This window comes from Achroia grisella, unplaced genomic scaffold (genome assembly GCF_030625045.1).
Source record: "Achroia grisella isolate CSIRO2021 unplaced genomic scaffold, CSIRO_AGI_Agris_v1 utg1179, whole genome shotgun sequence".
NCBI lineage: Eukaryota > Metazoa > Arthropoda > Insecta > Lepidoptera > Pyralidae > Achroia > Achroia grisella.
In genome coordinates this window covers 1133675-1155883 of record NW_026712591.1, presented here as the reverse complement: position 1 = coordinate 1155883, position 22209 = coordinate 1133675, and the positions used below count along the sequence as shown (strand labels likewise).

Sequence of the window (22209 nt, the reverse complement as noted above, 5' to 3'; positions counted from 1 at the left end):
GGCATCAGTTTTTTTGAAGTGAAAACTTCTTTAGGCACGTTAATAATTTTTGAGTTAGGACACTGAATTCATTTGAAAATAACACTCAGATACGATATACAAAGAGCACAAGAGAGATACAAAAACTTAAAAAATATTTCTCACAACTCAAAAATAATGTTTACAAGTTCGTGAAGGTAAGAAGTTTTCAGTTCTGACGTGTAATCCGCAACTGACAGTTTTATTCGTTCGTAGTTATAATTGATAAGGGCAATATTGTAGTGTCCCACTTTTAAAGTACCTTAATCGTTACCTGTTGTTCAATGTCTATTTCGATGCATGCCAGAGTGACGGCTGCCAGGCCTTGATTGCACTATCGCGTAGTGATCGCTGTTGTCCGATACGGATCTGGTAATTCATATACAATACAAGGAATAAATAAGAATGTTTTTTCTTAGTTAATTTTCATGCATATGTGTAGTTAATAAGTTAGAGGTTGATCAAAAAAGCTTCAATTAATTATTTTATTTGTTAATAAGTTAAACTATGATCAAAAACAAAATTTTGATTTATTTTAAAGTACGTAATAAATAATGAAAGTCATTTTTCATTATTCTTATTTCTTCAACTGAGGATCCCGAATTATATAATATAATGCTAGTAATGTCCCAGTCATTTACAAAGAACTCCGAATGTCGAAGACTCTTAACTCTTAAAATATTTATTTATTTATATATCTTCTATGCACAAAATACCAAGGTAAAAGTACATATGGCGGACTTAACGCCTTATGGCATTTTCTACAATGTGCATCCATTTTGTACAAATATGTGTTTTTATAAACTATTGTTAAAAGTTTTAGATTTTGCTTAAGATTCATGAATGACTTTTTTGATCTTCCCCTGTATGACCATAAAGCATTGCGGAGCGTATTATTAAAATGTTTTGCATGAATTATTTTGTTTATTATTAGATATTATGTGGTGAGTAGATAGTAGTATTGTATTTTAAGACACTTTTTCATTGAGTATTGTTATAATTTCATTATACATCAATAGAACATCCGAATATAAAGGAAAACTCTTTTATCAGAAACGTATCCTGTATATATAATAAAATTTGAAAGAATTATTTCGAAGATTTTTTAATAACGCGGTTCATTAAAATATCTAGCACTGAGCAACTATGCATAAGGTGTCATAGCAATTTGTAGTGCTATTCTCTAAAACTAAAAAAATATTAGTTTCGGTGTAAATAGATAATGGTACACCGTAAACTAAATTAATGCAGTCAGTTACATTGTTTTAATTAGAACATCTAGTTAATACTAGTTCTTACAAGGAAATGTAAAATTTTAGTTTTAGAAACAGGTTTAGAGGCTCTTGAGAATCGATTTTCCTGTCAAAGTTACAAAGATTTCAAGGTTTACAAACCATTATACAGCGTGCTCTTTGTGTATGTGTATACTGTATATTAATACATACATAGGTATGTCGATTAGTATACGGTTATGTAATGCATGGCGTATGAATGTTACCTCGCAGAATGTATAGTTGATGACGGATACCTGCCGCCGTACTGGCTGCCGTGCCAGCTGCGGTACGGGTCGTAGTCCTCCACCACCGACGGGTCCTTCTCGATCACCTGCCAAGTTAATTTATGAGTGATACCATCATTATTTTAATATTATGTTATTCTGATGTTATATTATTGTAAAGTTTCATTAAAATACATTTAATAGTTTTGTGCGATAGAGTAATAAACAGCTATCCATCCACATTTTTATAACTTATAGTAATAGTAAAATCAAGATCAAGATCTAGTTAGTTTGTATAATGTGTCTATAAATACATTATATGTATTTATAAATATGACAACAGCCTCAAAAACTTCATATTAATTAAAAATAATTTGCTGTTGATGGAAAAGGCATCAGCTACTGCTTTTAGTTCTCTTTATATTTTTAGTGCGCAATAAAGAATTATATTAATAAGTTAATTATAATAATTATATCATTATAATTATTATAGTATGGACGGAATAAGACATGTGTGTAAAGGCAACATATCTGTTTTTAATGCTGTTATTTCTGTCATGCAACTGGTAATAGTCTTTATACCCCGTTGACTGTCAATTAAAAGATGTACGATGGTCACTATCAGTAATTGCAACTGATTGTTTTTAAATAATTAACACTTACGTCAGTTCTCGCGCAGGAACAAGTCATGGCGGTACAGAGGAAGCAGTTGATAAGTAGCATCACGAGGAACATGACCCCAAGAGCGATTGCCAAGTAAAGCAGCCACAATGGACGTACGCCTGTCTCTGAGCACATGACAACTGTAAACATATGATTTGAAATAGTAACTATTTAGAATTAACAAGATAGTGTAGAGTCGCGATCCTCTGTAGTGAGGGAATGATTAAGAAGAAGAAAGAATTAGGATTAATGGAAATTAAATTAAATTACTAAGTATGCATTCATATTAGGTATCACATAGATATATTCGGTTATATAATATCGGAGTAGTAATTCATAGATACGAGTTTAGTTTCAAATTGGTGTATTCAGTTAAATATAATAATACATTTATATAAATGTGAAGGAAAGAAAGTAGCATAATATGTATATACTACTATATATTATGGCTTATGGGTTTTCTTCTGTACTTTATTACCTCTCAAAAATTGTAAAAAGTGATTAAGTTTATGTTTGAATGATATACAGGCTTTCTTACCAGCATTATCATTAGGATCTAGAACAAATACACCAGTGGACGCTGTCACAGTGCCTTCTTCATCTCCTGGGTCTGGGCGGCCGTCTGTTGTGCAGTCTATTGCGTTACATTTTCCTGTAATTTAAATAGTCTATGTTGACACACGTATATTTGTATTTATTTAGGTTATAATGTAAAAACAGAAGTATTCCATCATCAGTACATATTAAACTATATTAATATATGATACATGTTAAAAAAATGTCCTGACTGACTATCTCTTAACAAACAGCCAAAATTACAATTTTTATTTATTAGTAGATATAATTACTTTAAAAAAATTTGGAACAAAGTTTAGTAGTAATTAGTAGCTAAGAAGTATTGTTAAAAATAGGTACTTATGGAAACGAAAAATAAAAGGTGCCGTGCATGTAAGCCTGAAAAAGAGTTATAATTTGTGTGTGTGTGTGTGTATTCTACAGTATTTCAGGCGGCACTTGGAACTATGGGGAAGTAGATGTAAGTAGGTACTATTGGTTAAGTACCTATTTATTTATACATTTCTATATATTTATTGAGATCTGTAGAATAGAAATACCTGAACAGATGGCGATGTCACATTGAAAGTTGACTTGAGACGAATCAGGAAACCGGATCATTTGTGGTAAAGTGAGCTCTGCTACGTCGTTTTCAGACTTCGTTACAATTGTATCATGTTTCAGTGGGCATCTATATAAAAGATATGGTATTAAATTAATTTAAATCAATAACTTACGTTTTTTTTTACTAAAAGAGTATCTATACTCTTATCTAATATATCGTGGCATTAGTAATAATTAATTTCTTAAAAGATTTTATTAAAATTTTATTAGGATTTACATTTCATTTTATTAGGATAATACAAATTTATTATAGTACAAAATATTTTAATCTATTATATATTTGATATAAATTATTATCATATCAAGTCCTACAAATTCAGATTAAAATTATAATTTTTTCGTTATTGTATAAATATTTAAATGAGTTGTGTCTTAAATGTAATATAAAATTATAATCTCGTATAAATTTAATGCAATTGTCTACATATTTACCCTCTACTATCCAGCAGCTCTACAGTGATGTTACGCATATTAAATGCAAAACAATTCTTTAACCTGATTCCATGAGTTCCTGTAATAACAATAATAAAGAATTAATCTTTATAAATACCTTAATAATAACGTAACTAATATATTTCTTCCTGTCGTCAACGTTAGAACTGATAACAGACGATAAACATTAAAATAAATATTATGAATAAATCTATAGAATTTGGTGGTGAGGCCGAGGCCGATAAAGACTTGTGTATATAATACCATCTGATTTGCTCAGTTCAGCACGCAGCGTGTATGGAAGCCCGAATGCAGCGTTCAATACTTTAGCCCCTTGTGGATTCAAGATTCTTAGTGACACCAGTGACGTTTCGTTTCTGGAAGAGACAATTAAATATCTATTTTAATACTATAGTCTCTAAAGTCATTAAGGGAGAATTATCTATGCCATCCGATCATCTCAGTTTTCAATCATTTACATTGATGTGTAAAGATATTTACCACTAATTTTAATTTGACCGTAGATGCCAACTGATATATATATATATATGTTCATTTTGTAGGCCTAGTACTATAGTTATAAATAGAATAGAAATGAATATAGCATAGTAATATGACATTATGATTGTAACAAATAAAATTAAACACCATACTAAATCCTTATAAGAATTGTGATGATATTTTACTTTCATTAATTAATATCATAGAACAAAACTGTTACACTCGATAGAGCAATATATAAATATAAACACTCCATTTGGTTATTCTTCACCTGTATAAGTTTGTGGATAAATTATATAAAGACATAATGCTTGCGAGTGCATCTGCCTAGATTTAGTATTTCGGGCAGTGTATTTTTTATTTTTACAAAGATTTTTATTAAAATCCCATACTTAAGAAGTGATTGATTCGCCATACAAACTTTCATTCCTTATTTCACCTCATCAAGTTTTATTTTCGTGACACAAAATAGGTAAGTTCTACCTGTACTTAAAGTAAAATTCATCGAAATCGATTTAGTGGTCTGGCCATGAAAATTTAATAGAAATATTGACGGTTACTAATACATTTATAATATTAGAGTACGTTGTACTATAGTACCTTGAATTTCTGAATCCCGCTTTGCCGCATGTAATAACGAAGAATTTGTCATCAGCCAGCTCTAGAGTCCGGTGCACGCGAACCGCCAGAGGCAGGGATCGCTCGTCCGTACGCTGAAGAATAAAAATAAACGAAGATATTTTCATATTTAGAAACCTATAGTTTAATAAATTATTTAATAAAAGTTTTGACTGAATTATCACTGGTCCTTTAATTTTATACTTTTTAAAATATATTCCAATAATTAGGAAATAGATTAAATTTTATTTGACAAAATAAATATTTCGTTCATCATACTATACGTAACAATATATATATGTATGCCTGTATATGCATGTAGCATATACGTTATAGGCATTGCAAAAAATTAAACCTTTCTCCTATTTCTAATACTCGTAAAAACAATGATGTTGAAATTTTATAAATAATTTATTACAACTAATCTGATTAAAAAACGGACGTTCCGTAATAATTTTGGTTAATATTTCCGATATAAAATTATTATCTTGATTTAGTTGACCTCGGTAGAGTCGGATTCACTAAGTACTTAATAGAATATTGTTAATGGGCAATTTACCCATATAATAATAGTAGTCTAATTGTCTAGAGAATATTGCATGATTATTAGTTAATCTGATAAGTTTGAAACTGATTGTGTGAAAGTACTAAATATGTATCAGTACTTCTTAACTGAAGTAGCTATCCGAACTGAAGAGATAGTGATAAAAAATTATGCCATTCATAAGATACCAAAATTCCTACACGAATAAATATTTTGTATTTGATGATATAATATTGGAATTAAACATTAAGTAACTTGAAGTTAACAATATTACTGGATGAATTTGTTTTATTATCCTTATAACTATTAAATTAAAAGAGTTTTATTGTTACTTATTCATTAAAATAAAAATAGGTGACATACTGAAAAAGGGCAATCTAATAGCTCAAAAAAACACTCTATCGTAACTGTCCTGTATGAATGTATTTAGATTTTAAGTTTTATTGGATCGAAGCATTGGAGGAAATGTATGAAAAGTAACTATAGATATGTAAAAATATTTTTGGTACTGCTGATTATATTGTTTTCTTTAACGAAAATGTAATAGCATATACTATTTGATTTAAATATTACTTTATATTTTTAAGTAAGCTGTATATCTTGTGAGTTCTTAAATAGAAACAACTCCGAACTGAAGATAGATTTGACTTATCATACGTGTCTGTTCTAATGATTAAAGGTATTTTAATGTGATATATATGTACTAACATTGTTCCAAAAAACTCCGCAATAATCCGAAGAACCTTGCGTCGCCATTAAGTTGATATCAAAATTAAGATTTTCTGTGCCGTTACCCTGCATCATGCATGATGGAGTTCTGAAACAAAAGCAAAAAGTTAGTAAGTTAATATACTTTTATATAGATAAATATTATATACTGCATACGCGACTTTGTAACGAGTTTCTTTTTACTCTTATGAGACCATTTATCATTGTTTTGATCCATCCATCGAATATCATCAATCATTTCCTTTCTACTTTATTTAACTTCCTAAATACTTATTTTCACGCCCTTAATAATTGTACATATATAATGTAAAATATTGTTTTCTACAGGAACAATAATTGATAATAGTATCATTAGCTACGTACCTGAATTCCCTTGCATGTATGATGCCGTTAAATGGTTGATTAAAGGTTACCCTGATCGACATCACATTCGATTTACATGTCGCGTTAACAACAGGCGAAAAATCAGCAGTGCTGTCTGCATTCTGAAATTAAAAGAAAAAAATACGATTAGATTAAGCAGAGACAAATTAGGCATTTCTGTAACAAATTGATGTAAATGAACAAATTAAAATAATGTATTTTTGTGATATGCAACCAAAGTCTAAGTTATATATAATTTATTGCATTCATCATATTATCATTGTACTCATGTAACACACGAGTACCTACAAGGCACGGTAATGTAATCCTCGCATAACTTCCTGGTTAAGACAGTCGCCTCCAGCTAGACTTTCCATCTAGGGACGATGCACGCGAATACCCGTACCTTGTTGTACCGGCATTGTTTACTTAAACATTAATTTGTAACATAATTTTTTTACTCTAACAAATTTTTATTGCATACTACTTATTCCTAGATATACAAATATGAGAATCAATTTTGTTATCTTTCGCATTAACGGTTAAACTATTGGTAAATTATAACGTCATTAAAATTGCCTTGTATATGTATTGTTAAGTATTATATAGTATATATATATTATATATGGGATGGAAAAGGATATTTGTTGATGCATCACTGATGTAATGATTTGGAACGAACGAGAAAAGCTTTAAATATATCTTTTATTTTCAAGCTTCGAGTTTTGTTACTTGAATGAAGCCTAAAACAAGATTGTAAGTTAGTGCTATAGGTATGCTGTAATCTCATAAATTCTTGGATTTAAGACATTGAATACAAAGGCGTGGGGTGCTTGCGTGGGGTTTAAGTTTGAGATCAATCAACTCAGTCAGGTAACTGCCTAGTCAGTAATGTGTCAATGTGTTAGATTTACTTCAGAATTATTGTTTTAATCCTTACTTTTATTTTTTCGGAATCTACTTCAATATTATAAAAAATATATACGCTCGGATTTAAGTTCGTAGATATGTAGTATTGTAACTAGGCAACTACGAAATTAAATTCAAGCTTTTCAGGTCATAGTATTGTTTGTTGTATTTTTATTGACCCCTTATTAAAGTAAATAACAAACCGTTAGGACACTAACAGTGACACTACTGTGTATACATTTCAGACAAAAGCTGCTCTTTACGAGTACAATGCGGACAATTCACAATGCCGCGGGCGATATCGTGATAATAAGAGAGAACAGATCAGTAGTTAGAGTACTAGGTACAATACCTTGTTGTTATTGCATAATCTACGTCAGTTTGATTTTTAAAATAAAAGTATTTTTACTTTACATGTATGCTAAAACTCGTCTTTTTTTATTTATTTTTTTTAATTTATTACACTGTTATTTATATATTATATAGAATAGAAATTAAATATTTGCTATATTGTATTTCGATACAGGAACTAAGCTTATAATGGCGGGTGCATTGTCTATACAAGTGGATGTCACTGGAAGACATGTAGTAAGTACCTATTGAACGTCATTTTAGTACAGAATAGTACCTCATACTTCTTTACAGAATGGATAAAGTAACCACGTATAAGTAAATCAGAATTGACTATTCTGATTTATTTATAATCAACGTCTATTAAATATTAGCTAAAATGAGTTCCTTTGGCGATATACTGCATCGGTCCAGGAAATAACATAGCAAAGTGGGCAAGCATTGTGCCGACACAAGAACTATAGGTCGCGCCCCTGGCCAGCTAGCGCGCACGATTGCATCCAATTGCATCCACAATCCACACGACCTGGGGCTTCGTAATATTACCTTAAGTACGTACAGTACTTAAAAAACTTTATATATTATAAAGTTTTTTAAGTACTGTACGTACTTAAAAAACCAATACCAATTTTATTTATAAATTCTGAAAGTACTTTAAAGGTAACGCGAGACTATGGTTTGAGTAGGCTAGCAGTCATAGCAATAATGCCAATGACAAACACTATATCTCATGCATCCACTGATGACTCTGGTAAATGTTCACATACTAAATATCGTTACTTACTTATCATTTCGTGGTTTCGAAATAATTATAGCTAGGTACAAAATTGTGTATCTGCACTAGATACGGGTATTACCAATTTTGAATATAATTATGATGAATATACCTACATATACATTCTATTATTTTGTTAAACTAAAATTAGACATCATTTTCTTTTTGATCTAAGTAGGTAGGTATATAAATCTTATAATGATATATATCAATGGAATTGCTCTTCATATTTTTTTCGAAAATGAAATCGTTAATACGGTACCAACTACAAATGCCTATTATTAGTAGTTGGGTATCGGAAACGTACCTTATGGATATGAAATACACCTAGTATTCAGGTAGGTGTATTTCAGGTATACACAGACTTGCGTTATAGTAATAAACTCATATTAAATATAACCTACCCTACTACTGTTTGTGCGCGTTAAGCAAATATTTTGTATTTGTATATCGAATTTAATTTCCTTTTAGGACTAAGTAGAACGAAAGATACTTATATGTGAGTCAGTGTTGATAAAAACTATTCAATTCAAGGTGACATATACAAATTTACAATTCAATTTGAAATGACGCGATTTTTGGAGTAATTTGAGTACGATATTCTTTATTTATTCGCAACATTTTGAGAGATAAAGGCGCTTGCTTATAGGTAATACATAGGTAATATCAATATAGGTATAACTAAAAATAAAACTAATATATGTTAGGTAATTTACTCTAATAAACGAGAAACTTCTATACAGCGATGATGATCACCATTACTGCTAATCACTAGTAGATAATAAAAATACCTACCATATTTTTGCAGGCTTCTATTTCGAAAACTATATAATGAAAAATATTATAAATACGTAAAAACACAGCTCTATAATTGGACCTTCAGAAATATTTTTAAAAGACAAAACAGGCAAGTATAATTAGTTACCTAGAAAATTAACATACTGGGTTTGGTTGAAAACGTTTCATGAAATGTAACAAAAGAATTCAACACAGTTTGTGTCACACTTAATTGAATTAGCCTTTTGAGGTTCAAAGTGAAGAATACCAATTGAAAATTATTTATGTTGTCAAAAAGAGACATAATAACATTCATTTATGAGATCCAAATTAAAAAAAAAGTTTAATATATTATTACATAATATTTTGTTCGTGATTGTGTTTTTTTCATTTGCTGATGATCGTGGTCTTCATACCTAAAAGGATGAATATATAAAGAACTAGCTGTACCCGCGACTTCGTCCGCGTAAATAATGAAAAAATATTTAACTTAGGTCATATGAATAATTTCTTTGTACTAACAGAAATTTGGACATATTTTCTTTTTCTTTATTTACATTATTTTGATAGACAAATATAAAATGCTAAACGAAAGAGGTAATAAAGATTGGGAAAGAAGATTCTTCAATCTCCAAGTAGTACTGGTAAACGCAATACCTACAGGGTGACCCCGCTTTTACATAGAGCGACGACCTCTCAAAGGTTGCTGGCGGTTAAAATGGATACAAGCTCAAGACCGTTCTTTATTGCGATCCATAGAAAGCCATATCCAGCAATTGACAATAAGCTGCAGAAAATTTGAACTTCACAATCATCATATTTTGTGAAGTTCCAAACTGTTTTGCCAGAAAGTTACAACCAATGCCTGATAATTTAAAACAATAACTTAATGATATTTTCTAATACGTTCACATAATCAAGATGTAATTGACAATATTTAACAGTACTTGATATGGGAATAGATAAAATTTTAAGTGTTAGAAAAAAATTAAAGTCGAATTAGCAATAAGTTTGCTTACATGTTTGTATATATATTTAGTTTTTTTAATAGAGGTAGGTAGAGTGGCTCGATATAAAAATCATGACTTCTTTTGAGAACGTACAGAGGTATATTCCTAAGTTCCTAGATTACTTCTACATGTTACATTAAAAACAATGTAGGTAGATAATATATAATTCATAAATTGGAAATAGTTGTAAGTTATTTCGTATAGTTTAAAGCGTCCTCAGCGTGGAACCTGTTACCTAAACAATAGCCGAGGCGAGACATGAAGGCCAATGTTTTACACCGTATCCAACAACAATATATTTATTATTTTTTTAGATATATATTTTTAAAAGAATATAAGTTATATTATTTTTAATTTTTTTTGTTAGTGTAAAAGATTTCTACAGAAGAAAGATAAGCACTCATAAGCAATCCAAGGGTGTCGGCCGTTGCTATATAACTACGGTGTAGTTTGTCTAGATAGCGTCAGATTGTTGGACCTAATATCATGCTATCGCACAAATGTATAATATATGGTATATTTTTATACAACGAAAGAATTGATAATTTTATGATTTTGAAATAATTTGTTGCTCAAATACAAAATCTTAATACATTCTAGCTTTAATTTCTATATTCTAGAATACTTAGCGATTGTTGAATTTGCTCAAAAAATTAATATATCTATTTAAATCGGAACCTTTTAAGTAATGAAAATTTAAGAAATCGACATAGATATAATCATAATTTTGAGCTTGATTTTACTCCATCAGCATGACAAACATACTCGTATACAAAATGGAATAACAATATATTAAGCGGAAAGAGGTAATAAGTAAATAAACTCACTTTCTTGCCAACTTTTTTTTAAAGAAATACAGTATATTCAGGTCTGTGAAGAATACTAAATAGTATTTTAGAAAAATGAACAGTATTTTATTTATTTATTGTTTTAAATACATATTTTTAGAGCTTCTCGCATAACTTACTAATTTACAATCTTTTTTAAAAACTTCATAGGGTTCACCACAATTATAATTGAAATTAACATATGAGGAGCTCATTTTTTATTAAATTAATAGATGCTCTATTTCTATCATCCCGCCATTTAGCATTTATTACTGAAAAAATTTTTTCAGTAAATGTTGAGGATTTTACGTTGAAAACAATATTTTGTATACTTTATTTTTGTTCAACAGTAAAAAGTACAATATATTGAAAAACAGTATAGTTGGCAACCCGAGCTATATCCCCCATCGCTGTCTACGTGAAATAATTGGGATTATTATTTATATAGATATTATATTATTATTTAGATATACCTACTATTTCTTTCTAGATAAAAGAATATCGTCAGAAGCATCGAAATATTGAAACTTTGACGTTTATAATTAATTACTAGTGAATATAGGCAGCATATATTTAGTAGAAAAAAAAGTGAAGATGTAGTATGTAGTATCAACTTATTAGCGGAGCGTCGGTAATGAATGACATAACTTTGAGTTTGCGCAACATGGCTCTAACATGATGCCCTCTGTGCCGTCTCCGGCAGTTTATTTAACGGTCTCTCTCAAACTCGGATACATTACGAATAGTAATTGCAACAAATCTAAAAAGATTGCTAGTCTATATCAATATAACTGTCTATTTCCTACTTTAGTTTGTTGTATGACCACATATCAATGATACGCATAATCCGCATTATTATTTTAAGCGAGTCGTTACAAAAACGGTAATAATTGAACCGTTTCATGGCTTCGATTTAGGTGATCTCACATGACTCCGCCATTCTTTCATGGAGTGAATTGAGTTGAATAGATACGTTTATTTTCAATGGGTTATAAGTTCTGTATACAGTTAGTTTAATTGAATATTTAATGGAGTACGGCAATTTATTGTTACGGTTGCTTCAAATCATATAGAATTACAAGAGTAATAGACAGATATGGTTTCAATGACCGAAAGGCAACTGACTAAATCTTGTAGTTTTCAATCGAAGTAAAGCCATATGTTGCTAAATGCATTTGAATTACATATTAGATTTTTATTATTCAAAATATTTTATTTGAATTTCTGCCTTAATATCTATTTTTTTTTTGGTTTTAATTCCTTTATAATATTTGTACTTGCAAACTGCATTTCGTCTACGTTGATGAAAGTGAGGTCCATAGTGATCACAAAGGGTAAGTAATAACTTTGTTCATATGATACAATAATTGGGAGACAAATTTATATGACAAAAGCAGGTAATTTATAATCAATATTCGTATCAGAAATCAATATCATAAGAAGATATGACCTATGAGTACCTATTTGTTGCATTTCCAAAGACCTAAAAAACCTAATTACTTAATAACCATTAAAGCTGTTATATTTCTTGTGAATAGAGTAAATTTATGTAGATTATTGAGAAATTGCAACAGTCAATTTTCATAATATTCCTAAGAAGTACTTTGAATTAAATATTTTTAACTTAATTATTTAACAATAATATATCATTGAATATTAATAATGTACACTACTTGTACAAATCTGAATATTATGTAAGGTCAACTGCGGGCCCATTCCCATATACAATCGCGCTTGATGTAATGGACTAATAAACCGGTCAGGCGACCCCAATATTTTTTCTTGCGATCTCATCGCCACTGATTCGTTGGTGTGCTTTACTTCTCAATACAACTTCTTGCATAATAATTGTAGTAATATACTATACTAATAACTATATATTTCTTAAACATGATTGTTGAATTTTAGAGAAAACATTAAACAGTAGAATACCAATTCGCAATTGTTATACGTTTCTTTAGAATGTGTTATTCCTTTCAGTTTTCTATGGCCACTTTTGAACATATTACCTCCATATACTTACTAGCAAAGCAACGACACTGAACCACCTACCTTACCACACACTTGATCTTAGTAGACCGGCGCTCCTTATATGACTAGTAACTATATTTGTATATTCATCTCGTTCGTTCTTATCATATTATGTGCTTACAAAATAATAGTAATAAAGGTAGGTAAATACTCCTATAGCAATACTGTTTGGTAAAAATATTAACATTCACAATAATCTTGAAACAAGTATAGTTATATTTAATATGCTCTATAATACCTAAGTATCGTTGCAGTTATTAAAATAAAATGTACTAAAAAATATCAATGGATATCCATTCCGAAAACTAAGAAATTAAGTAACTATAGAAAATATATATTGTAGTAAACAAGTTAGTACAATAAGTAGGTTGGTGGATAGTTTAGCAGTAAGTAGGTTACAAATATATTAATGGATATTTAAGTGTTGCTACTTTAATTTAGTTCAAAACATCCCACTATATAATTTGCAATTCCATGCTAACTGTTACGCCCAATCAAAAAGTAAGTAACACATTTTCCAGAAGTACCTATGCTGTTCCAATCAATTTGTTGTTTCTCACGGAGACCGTACCTAAGTATTGTTGTAGTTGGTACTCAGATTACTCAAGAAGGAAATGTTCAATGATGATGATAGTAGCTTTGCAGTGATCGGTTGATCCACGAATATAATGACATATGATTTGCTTCGTAAATTCCATTCTAAAACCGACAAATTACATATGTATGTATGTATACTTTTTTACAAATCTGCAAAAATGTCGTAAAAATTAATAGACACGACAGGATATTTTGTCATGCAACAAAAGTTGTTACCCCATAATTGTATATGTATGGAAGTACTTGGCTTCTGATTTGATAACAAGAATACCATGTAACTATTACTTACTTATTTTTTTATACTATATTATTGATATGTTTATGCGATATTCTTGAAATATTTACGCAAATTTATGCAGCATATTATAGTTGTTATTGTTTCTTAAAAAAACTCGCAAATCTTACTATTTATAAATTTACCCAAAGAACAAGCCCATACATTTAATTTAATTTGTTTTTTATTTATGTACGTTATGGATACGTATACGTTCGCAGTCCTTATTAGCCAAGATATATTATAACCATTAGTAAAGGTTATTACATTATTTAACTTTTTATAAATATCTCGAGATTCAAATATTTAGAATTAAGCCTTATTTATTTCAAGTATATTAAGGTTTCTAATTTTGAATTTATGTATTGAAAGTTATATGAAACTATTTTTATGTTCTGATGTAGTACAGTATGACGTGCATTCCTTTGCCAAAGTTGAAGGTAGGATTGCTATGTGCAACTTGACGTTAACTTAAAGAGCCGTTAAGTGATTAATAATACTGTCTGAAGGTACCGTCATTCAACTTATCTGCCAAAACTTAAAAACAAAATTCGTAATATATTTTCATTTTGACATGCCTATGTCTATATTATTCCCGAAGATAAATGATTTTTAACATTTGTTATACATATTCGTTTATTTTGCTGTGGTCGAACCAAAACAATATGTTACAGACACGCCTGCAAATCAGATAAGTTGCGACGTTAAAAACAACTTGAACATGGCATGCATGACGCAAGAGTCCTATCGTGACTAAATATCTGAATACACTTGTACATTGTTTACGCATCAATACCAACTTGTCACGTTTCCTGATCAACATTGACAAATATTCCGCAAATGGCGCAATTGAAAATGTTTTGTAGAGATTGGTTTAGTTTATTTTAATGTTTCATGATATTTAGCAAGTATTAGCTTTTTATCACATCTTTTATTTAAAAGTATGGCGTCACTTACATCGATGGTTATATTATTCCTATGTTCTTAGGTACTTCCTTGCGCATCGCTATCACATCACGATCAGGCTGCGTTACCGGCGAGTAATCAGAGCGTTGCATACACCGCGAACGCGTAGCAAATATCAGATACACATACATAAATAACCAAAATTAAAAATATCTCTCTTACGTACATACCGAGTGTTATAATGTATTTAAATACATCATCTACTCGATAATGCATGAGTAGATACGTATGCATACTTACTTTTTAAGAGTGCCGATACAAGCTTGGTCCTCTAAGATACTTACTTCTTGCGTGATCACTTTTTATAGTAGGTGCATACATTTTTTAAAACGAATAAGTCCACTTTATTAATAACTAGCTGACCCGCGCAACTTCGTCTGCATTTCATTTTACAATACTTTTACAATCTTTTTCATTGCAGCTACGCTTCTATTAGTCGTAGCATAATGCTATAGGTATAGCTTAAAGTCTTTCTCGACAAATGAACTATCCAACACAAAAATAATTTTTAGTTCGAACCAGTATTTCCTGAGATTAGCGCGTTCAAAATTCTTCAGCTTTATAATATTATGTATATATATATATATATATATATATATATATATATATATATATATATATATATATATATATATATATATATATATATATATATAGTATAGATTAAAATATTGAAATGAAAGCACTAGTTCGTACATAAGTAAATAACAATATATATACAGAATACACATGGGCAAAAATATTTCGCAACATATATGATTTTCAATAACTTTATACGTTACATCTGAATTTACAATTTACATACACATATATAGTATTATCTATAATTTTATTGTAATTACTTAATAATGAAATTATACAATCGTAAATTAAACAAGGCAATGAATAGAGGAAGATGTGTAGCCTCGGTCTGCCATGGAGGCCACAGGCCACGAAGCGAACCTCACCGTTCTTAACTTGAACACGTTAAGTTGTTTAAAGCGCTAACTTAAACCTCGGCGAGTTTTTGTACACTGAGATAGTAAGATATTATATTATCGCTAAAAAAAGAGGACAGTATTTGAGCTCGCGATTTCGTCAAGTAGGTACCTAACGATTACTTACACTTTTTAGAGTAAACTTTTCTTTCTATTTTCTACATTTAAACCGATAAGTTGAAAGTGCTAACTGGAACATGAACTGAATAACTTTTAATACATCTTCAAAACTTTTAGATCTATTTTACTTCTTAGTAGTGTTAGGTAGGAAACCTATTATAATTATATTCTAAGTGATATAAAAATGCGTAATTCAATGTCATATAGCAACTGCCTTGAATGAAGCATATTTATGCAATGCACGGTGCGGGAGTATCACTCACTACAACGGTATGTTTCATGTACCGATTGTTTTTGAGTGATGTATTTTTATGTAGATACATACCAAAGATTATTTTATAATTTTGGACATACGTTTATAAATGGCGGCGCTTTATAATATTCTAATTCCTTGGGGACAGATTTATAACAAATCTTTTTTTTATGAAAGTGGTCGATTAATTATTTAGATTGTACTGTATTATTATGTTACAAATATCAATCAGGTCTAATCAAACAGTCTATTCTTAATAAACCAATTTAATAATATTTCAAAGCTGTCAAGTTTTTGTTGCAGAACATCAGTCTTAGTTAATAATCTGTGATTAGTTTACGGGCCATGAATACACACTTTACCGGCGTTTTTTTGTCGATCAGATTTTATCATTAAATAGAGCATACATGATATTGAAGCCGATTACAAATTGAGTAATTTAACTTTTTGTTCCAACACCGAAATGTGGTAACAAAAAGTAATGTTTTATAAATAAACGTCTAATAGTTATATAATATTATATATGAACTTTCGTACTTTCAAATAAATATTTTTTTTCAAGATTATAAGATACCCAAATAAAAGTATGTTTCGTTATTTATATTCATCTGATTCATTAATGGGACAAATGTATATATAAACGTGAGTCAATATTCTTATAGATTGACTCAATTGATGTTGAGTCACTGTACAATTCTATGAATGGATACAAGAATAAGGTATATATTATTGTATTTGTATTTATTGAAAGTACATACAAGACTATGCATGTAGTATGCAAGAATGTGCAAGGTATGTTTAGTCGGTTTGTATACTTTGAAGTAGTGTGGTGAGTACATGTAGGTAAAGGTATGTGTATCTAGATCTTCTCTTTTGGTATACGCAATTTTATTTAGTACCTAATATTCGTATATAGATCTGTAATTTTTACAACATATTTTGTTTTCGAAGTATATTACGTTTTACTATGCAATAACAAAACAGTTTTTTGTAGAATGAAAAATCCAGGTTATTTGTATGAGATTTTAAATGGTTTAGTACATTTATGCAGTGCTCTTATTGAACTTATTTTTAGTGTGTACAATACAGAATTACATTATTATTATTATTATTACCGCAGAGATGACTGAGAAGATGATAGAGAAATGCCACATTAAGAGAAAACACATGATGAAATCATAGGTACTTAAAGGCTATCAGTGTTGAACTATATAAATACACATAAGCTGTGGTATGCAGGCATGATGTGATATGGACAAGAATACGGTCCAGTTGTTAGAAAAAGTGGTTTTATATAAAACGTGATAAAAACCCACGGAATTACATAGGAAAACTAAAATATTTGTACGTATCATGAGGTATTTTTATCGTCATCTATCAAAACGACGGAAATAAAACCTGTTTAAATGATTCTCAATCTTATTCAGTGTATGTCATAATGAATATATTGCTAGCACTTGTCACATTATGAGGCTCGGTACTCTTTGTTAGAAGTACAAGTTTCGTTTATTTATTATCATATTACAGGAAATATTAGATATGGTTTAGTAGTAAAGTTTAGTGTAAGTATGGACTTAACTACGATTGTCTACAAACAGTTGAAATAAGAACGCAATTTTAAGTTATTGGGAAAACAGATAATACGACTACTTAATTTATAGGGTAATGATAGATAATTTGATTATTTCAAATTAGTTCTTAAAATAAAGACATGTCGTGCTGCTCGGAACAAATATCAGACATTTTTAATATAACATTTGTATTTAAATATCGTTTTTGTATAGGCTGTAAATAATAAATAAAGTCCGTTTTATTATACGTGTTATATATCGTAATTGATTATAATGATGCATTTCATTATAGCTTAAAGATATCTTTAAGTACATTTACAAAATTTATATAGTAATAATAATTAAAGCTTTTGTTTGTAATACTCGTACATGTTTGCGTCTATAAATGTATTATACCAAGTTCTATAGTAGATTTATTAAGTGCATGTAATAACGATACCTGATATATAAGTAAAACCCTCTTTGCAAATTAGTATTTTTTATTCATTACGTACTAATATGTATATATATCTGTTTGTCAGTAACCAATTATTAAATAGAATGTTGGTGCACGCGTGGGATGTGTAGGCGCGGAGTAGCCTTGCAATCCTGACATACTGCCATTGACGACGACTGGCATTGGTTGCATGACAACTCTATAAATATTACGTGTTTGAAATGGCTCGTGTCCTGAATAAAATATAATTATTATAATCCTATAATTTTGCGTCTAATGTTAAATGTTTAAGTTTCTATAATTTAACGTCCAAGCAAATATATTGAACAAAACTGATTGGGTATATTTTATGGAAGTTCATTATTATGAGTACATATATGTTACTACATACTTAGCAATATATGTATATTGCTAAGGATGTGCCTACTTAATCTTTACACATTTTGTCCTTCCTGTATATTAGATTTAATTCAAGAGTGGAGAATGATTATGATAAATAAAGTTGATACATATTTGAAAAAGAAAAAATAATTGTGTGTAGGAATTATTTCAAGTTTTATTATTCAGAAGTAGTTCTTAATCCATTTAATCAAAGTCTATCCATTTAATTTCGTGAGTTATATTTTTCTGTTTATTACAATTTTTATGTGAGTACTTACTCGAATTATTTCTAATTTCTATTTATGTATTGTTTAGAGAAGCCATGTAAATATTTAACAAGAAAGCCACGCCAAAAAACAATGGAGTGGAGAGGCGTATAAAATTGTGATGTTATTTATACAGCTGTAGCTCTGATCATTTTAAGTATTCGAGTTGATTTACATAAGCGTGCATAACCATACCATCTAATTCTATAATACACTGTAACTCCGCAAACACAATGCCTCAAATTATGAGTATACTCTACTGAACAGAGCGCCATCCTTTTGTAAATTCAGAACTATGATTAAACAGTTGAGTTCATCATATTCACACCATTTTATGTAAACGTGTTGTAGTTATTTCAATCTGTACAAAATTAGGCTAGGTATGTATGTGTTGGGCTGAATGTAAACCGAATACCATCTATTACGACTAGCGTAATCAGAATAGGCATACCAGATTATATGTGGCAACATATTACTTATTAGTAGTGCCCGCAACGTCGTGCGAATTTTCATAATTTTGTTTTTAGATACTAATATAACTAATCTAACTATATATAACTAATAATATAACTGACTCTGAACTGTTGCTAACTAGCTTAGCAATCACCGCGTACTTATTTATATTTGTAAAAAGTACCACTGCTCGTAAAAGATAGACAGACAGAATGTATCATTTTGTGGTATGTGCCGATCGAATATCGTCCCCCGTTAGATTTTATTGACAAATATTTAATGTACAGACGAGGTACCTCTGAACTAGTCCGAAGACGTCATTGAGAAGATTACTAGGTGTCTTAAAAAATTGAGCAGTAAGACGTGGTCTCATTTATCCGATGCTTAAACGTGTCTACTGATCATTTGATTTACTTTTTTGCCTATAACCATAAATAAAATGACATAAGAAAAGAAATAACCATTGACTTTTTTATATTCCATTGGAATTCGCAAGCAAGTTGACGGACCGTTGATATGAATGGTAGTCGATCTATAAATATGAACCATGGACAATATACGTATTGTGTCGTCTAACTTACTTAAGGCTTTGCTTAAGCAATTCCTATAGGGCAAACGTTTGTTTTAGTTATGACAAGATAAGTAATAAATAACCTTCCGAAGAAATTGTAACAAAGCAGGCGTATTAAAATTATATAATTTGTTTTATTTTTAAATAATAATAATAATATTTATTTACGGAGTACCCAACTCTGTATCATCATTCTTTTTATTAGCAATCTGTTTGCGTTGGATGCTGTACTTCACTTTAGCAAGCTAAAATTACTGAGTTAGCAGCATACTTTTCTGAAATGAATATTTGATTGTTATTATGGGCATTCCTGTATTCGTCTGTTCCAGTAGCACGATCGGGTTTGTTCTTAAAGGTACATCATTAATTACGAGTTATGTAGTATATAATAAAAATATAAGATTTACATTTGTCATTTGATTTACCCTAAGTTCTTTAAGTTTTATACACAGGGATCAAGTCCATATTTTAGGCTTTGAAAAATTATTACTCTTATTACTACGGATCAACAAAGCATTAAAATTGCTAATTACCTATGTTATAGTTTCGTAAGGTTATTTGAAGGTTAGTTTTTATAAATAAGAACTTGTAATGAACCATGTTTTTATATTATTAAAATCATTATGTCTCCTGTTATAATTAAACCGGATTTCTCATATTCGTGTAGATATCAATGTTAGAGATACTACTTTATACATATAATGGGAATGAGAAAAATATTTTCATATTAATATTAATCCTTATTATTGTAGAAATATTTCTTTGGTATATTAGATGATAAAAATAATTTGAATCAGTAACGTTGTATTCAAAGATAACGACTAAGTAGTCATTACCTATATAAAACTGTACGCGACCCACCTGGTGGAAAATAATGCTGAGTCGTGGTTATACATTAGTTCAGCACTTCAGAATTCATAGTAGCAATCCGATATAAAATGTACTTACAAATAAAATGACATTGAAAACAATAAAATATATAGACTTGAAATAACTGTCATATCTATATTATAATGACCTTTTATTTGATACGTATAGGGAAGGGAATAAGGTAATTTCGTAAATGCTGTAGGTAGATCAATAAGTCTAAATATGTGCATGTCATTGAGTAATCATTACGAATTCTGAGAAGATAATAAAGTGGAACTTGTTGAATACTAGTCTATGGGTAAAAAATATTGTATTATGACTAGTGAATTTACCTGCGCGCTGGTGGCCAGCAGATAGCTGGCGAAGAGACAAGTCCATAGGAGCCACATTATGGATCACTTGACAGCTGTCACGGATTTTCTGACACTTGGTTACAATAGATGTGGGTGGCGCGGCGTCAGCGCAGCATGGCGTACCGGTCGGAGCGCGGGACGCAGCGACACTGCCGCACCAAGCGTCCACCACACCAAGTTACGAGAACAACAAACTTTACTTTCTGTGATCGGCTGTGTCTACATGGTGTTTAACAATAGTATTTTAATTCACTTCAAAAACACTTTAGTACATTATTTTACTCCACGCCCCCTCTATACTTTGTTTTTACCTCTATGGCGCTATGGTAGAGTCTTTACAAAATATCTACATTTTTTGAACTGAAGTCTATTATTGTATACTTGGAGTAAGTCGAATCTTATACAATATGTTTACGTGTTCTATAGTATCTCGTCAAAAAACAGACAATAGAGAGGGTAATAATATTATTATGGCAATATTTATTCGTGTACATAATTTTTATTTATAAAATATTTTTAGTAACATAATACAGTGTGGACGAGGGCTCGCTACGCAACACTGCGCCGCGTCGCGTCGGCGGCCTGCAAGCATTACAACATACGCACACAGTTGTCTTTCACCTGTTATAATACACGCAACCATACACACCACGCCAGGTAAAGCACTGGATCCTTCCGATAATCCTTCTGTCTGACACCTTATTACTTTTATTGTACGCCGCTACAGTTCGAATATATAAAAGCTCTGTGCAATGTCTACCTTTATAAAGGTCAAATCACTTACCCAGCTATGTTACGAAATTTATATGACTATATATAAACAATGGTAAACTTAATTGCGTAGAAAATGCTACGACAGCGTACATATTTGTAGAAGAATTCAACGCGCATCTGAC

General features: G+C 30.1%; 2 protein-coding genes across 3 annotated transcripts in view; one reads left to right on the top strand and one right to left on the bottom strand.

The window, feature by feature from the left end:
- Window positions 1-201: 201 nt before the first annotated feature.
- On the bottom strand, window positions 202-21482 carry LOC131852989 (uncharacterized). 2 transcript variants are annotated; one of them, XM_059203778.1, is made up of 11 exons: window positions 21293-21482; window positions 6546-6667; window positions 6162-6270; window positions 4892-5004; window positions 4055-4167; window positions 3791-3869; window positions 3295-3425; window positions 2718-2831; window positions 2180-2319; window positions 1547-1623; window positions 202-387 (listed from the first exon to the last, which is right to left on the bottom strand). In XM_059203778.1, exons 1-11 carry the CDS (start codon window positions 21347-21349, stop codon window positions 300-302), a joined length of 1143 nt encoding a protein of 380 aa, XP_059059761.1. In that variant the 5' UTR covers window positions 21350-21482; the 3' UTR covers window positions 202-299. The 2 variants fall into 2 exon arrangements, with proteins under 2 accessions (XP_059059761.1, XP_059059752.1); XM_059203769.1 differs by having other exon boundaries at window positions 1517-1623; window positions 21293-21480.
- LOC131852693 (synapsin) overlaps window positions 21351-22209 on the top strand; it is a 71318-nt gene continuing 70459 nt past the window's right edge. The window contains exon 1 of the mRNA XM_059203411.1: window positions 21351-21552. Coding sequence (XP_059059394.1) covers window positions 21351-21552 — 202 coding nt within the window. The remainder of the gene's footprint in view (window positions 21553-22209) is intronic.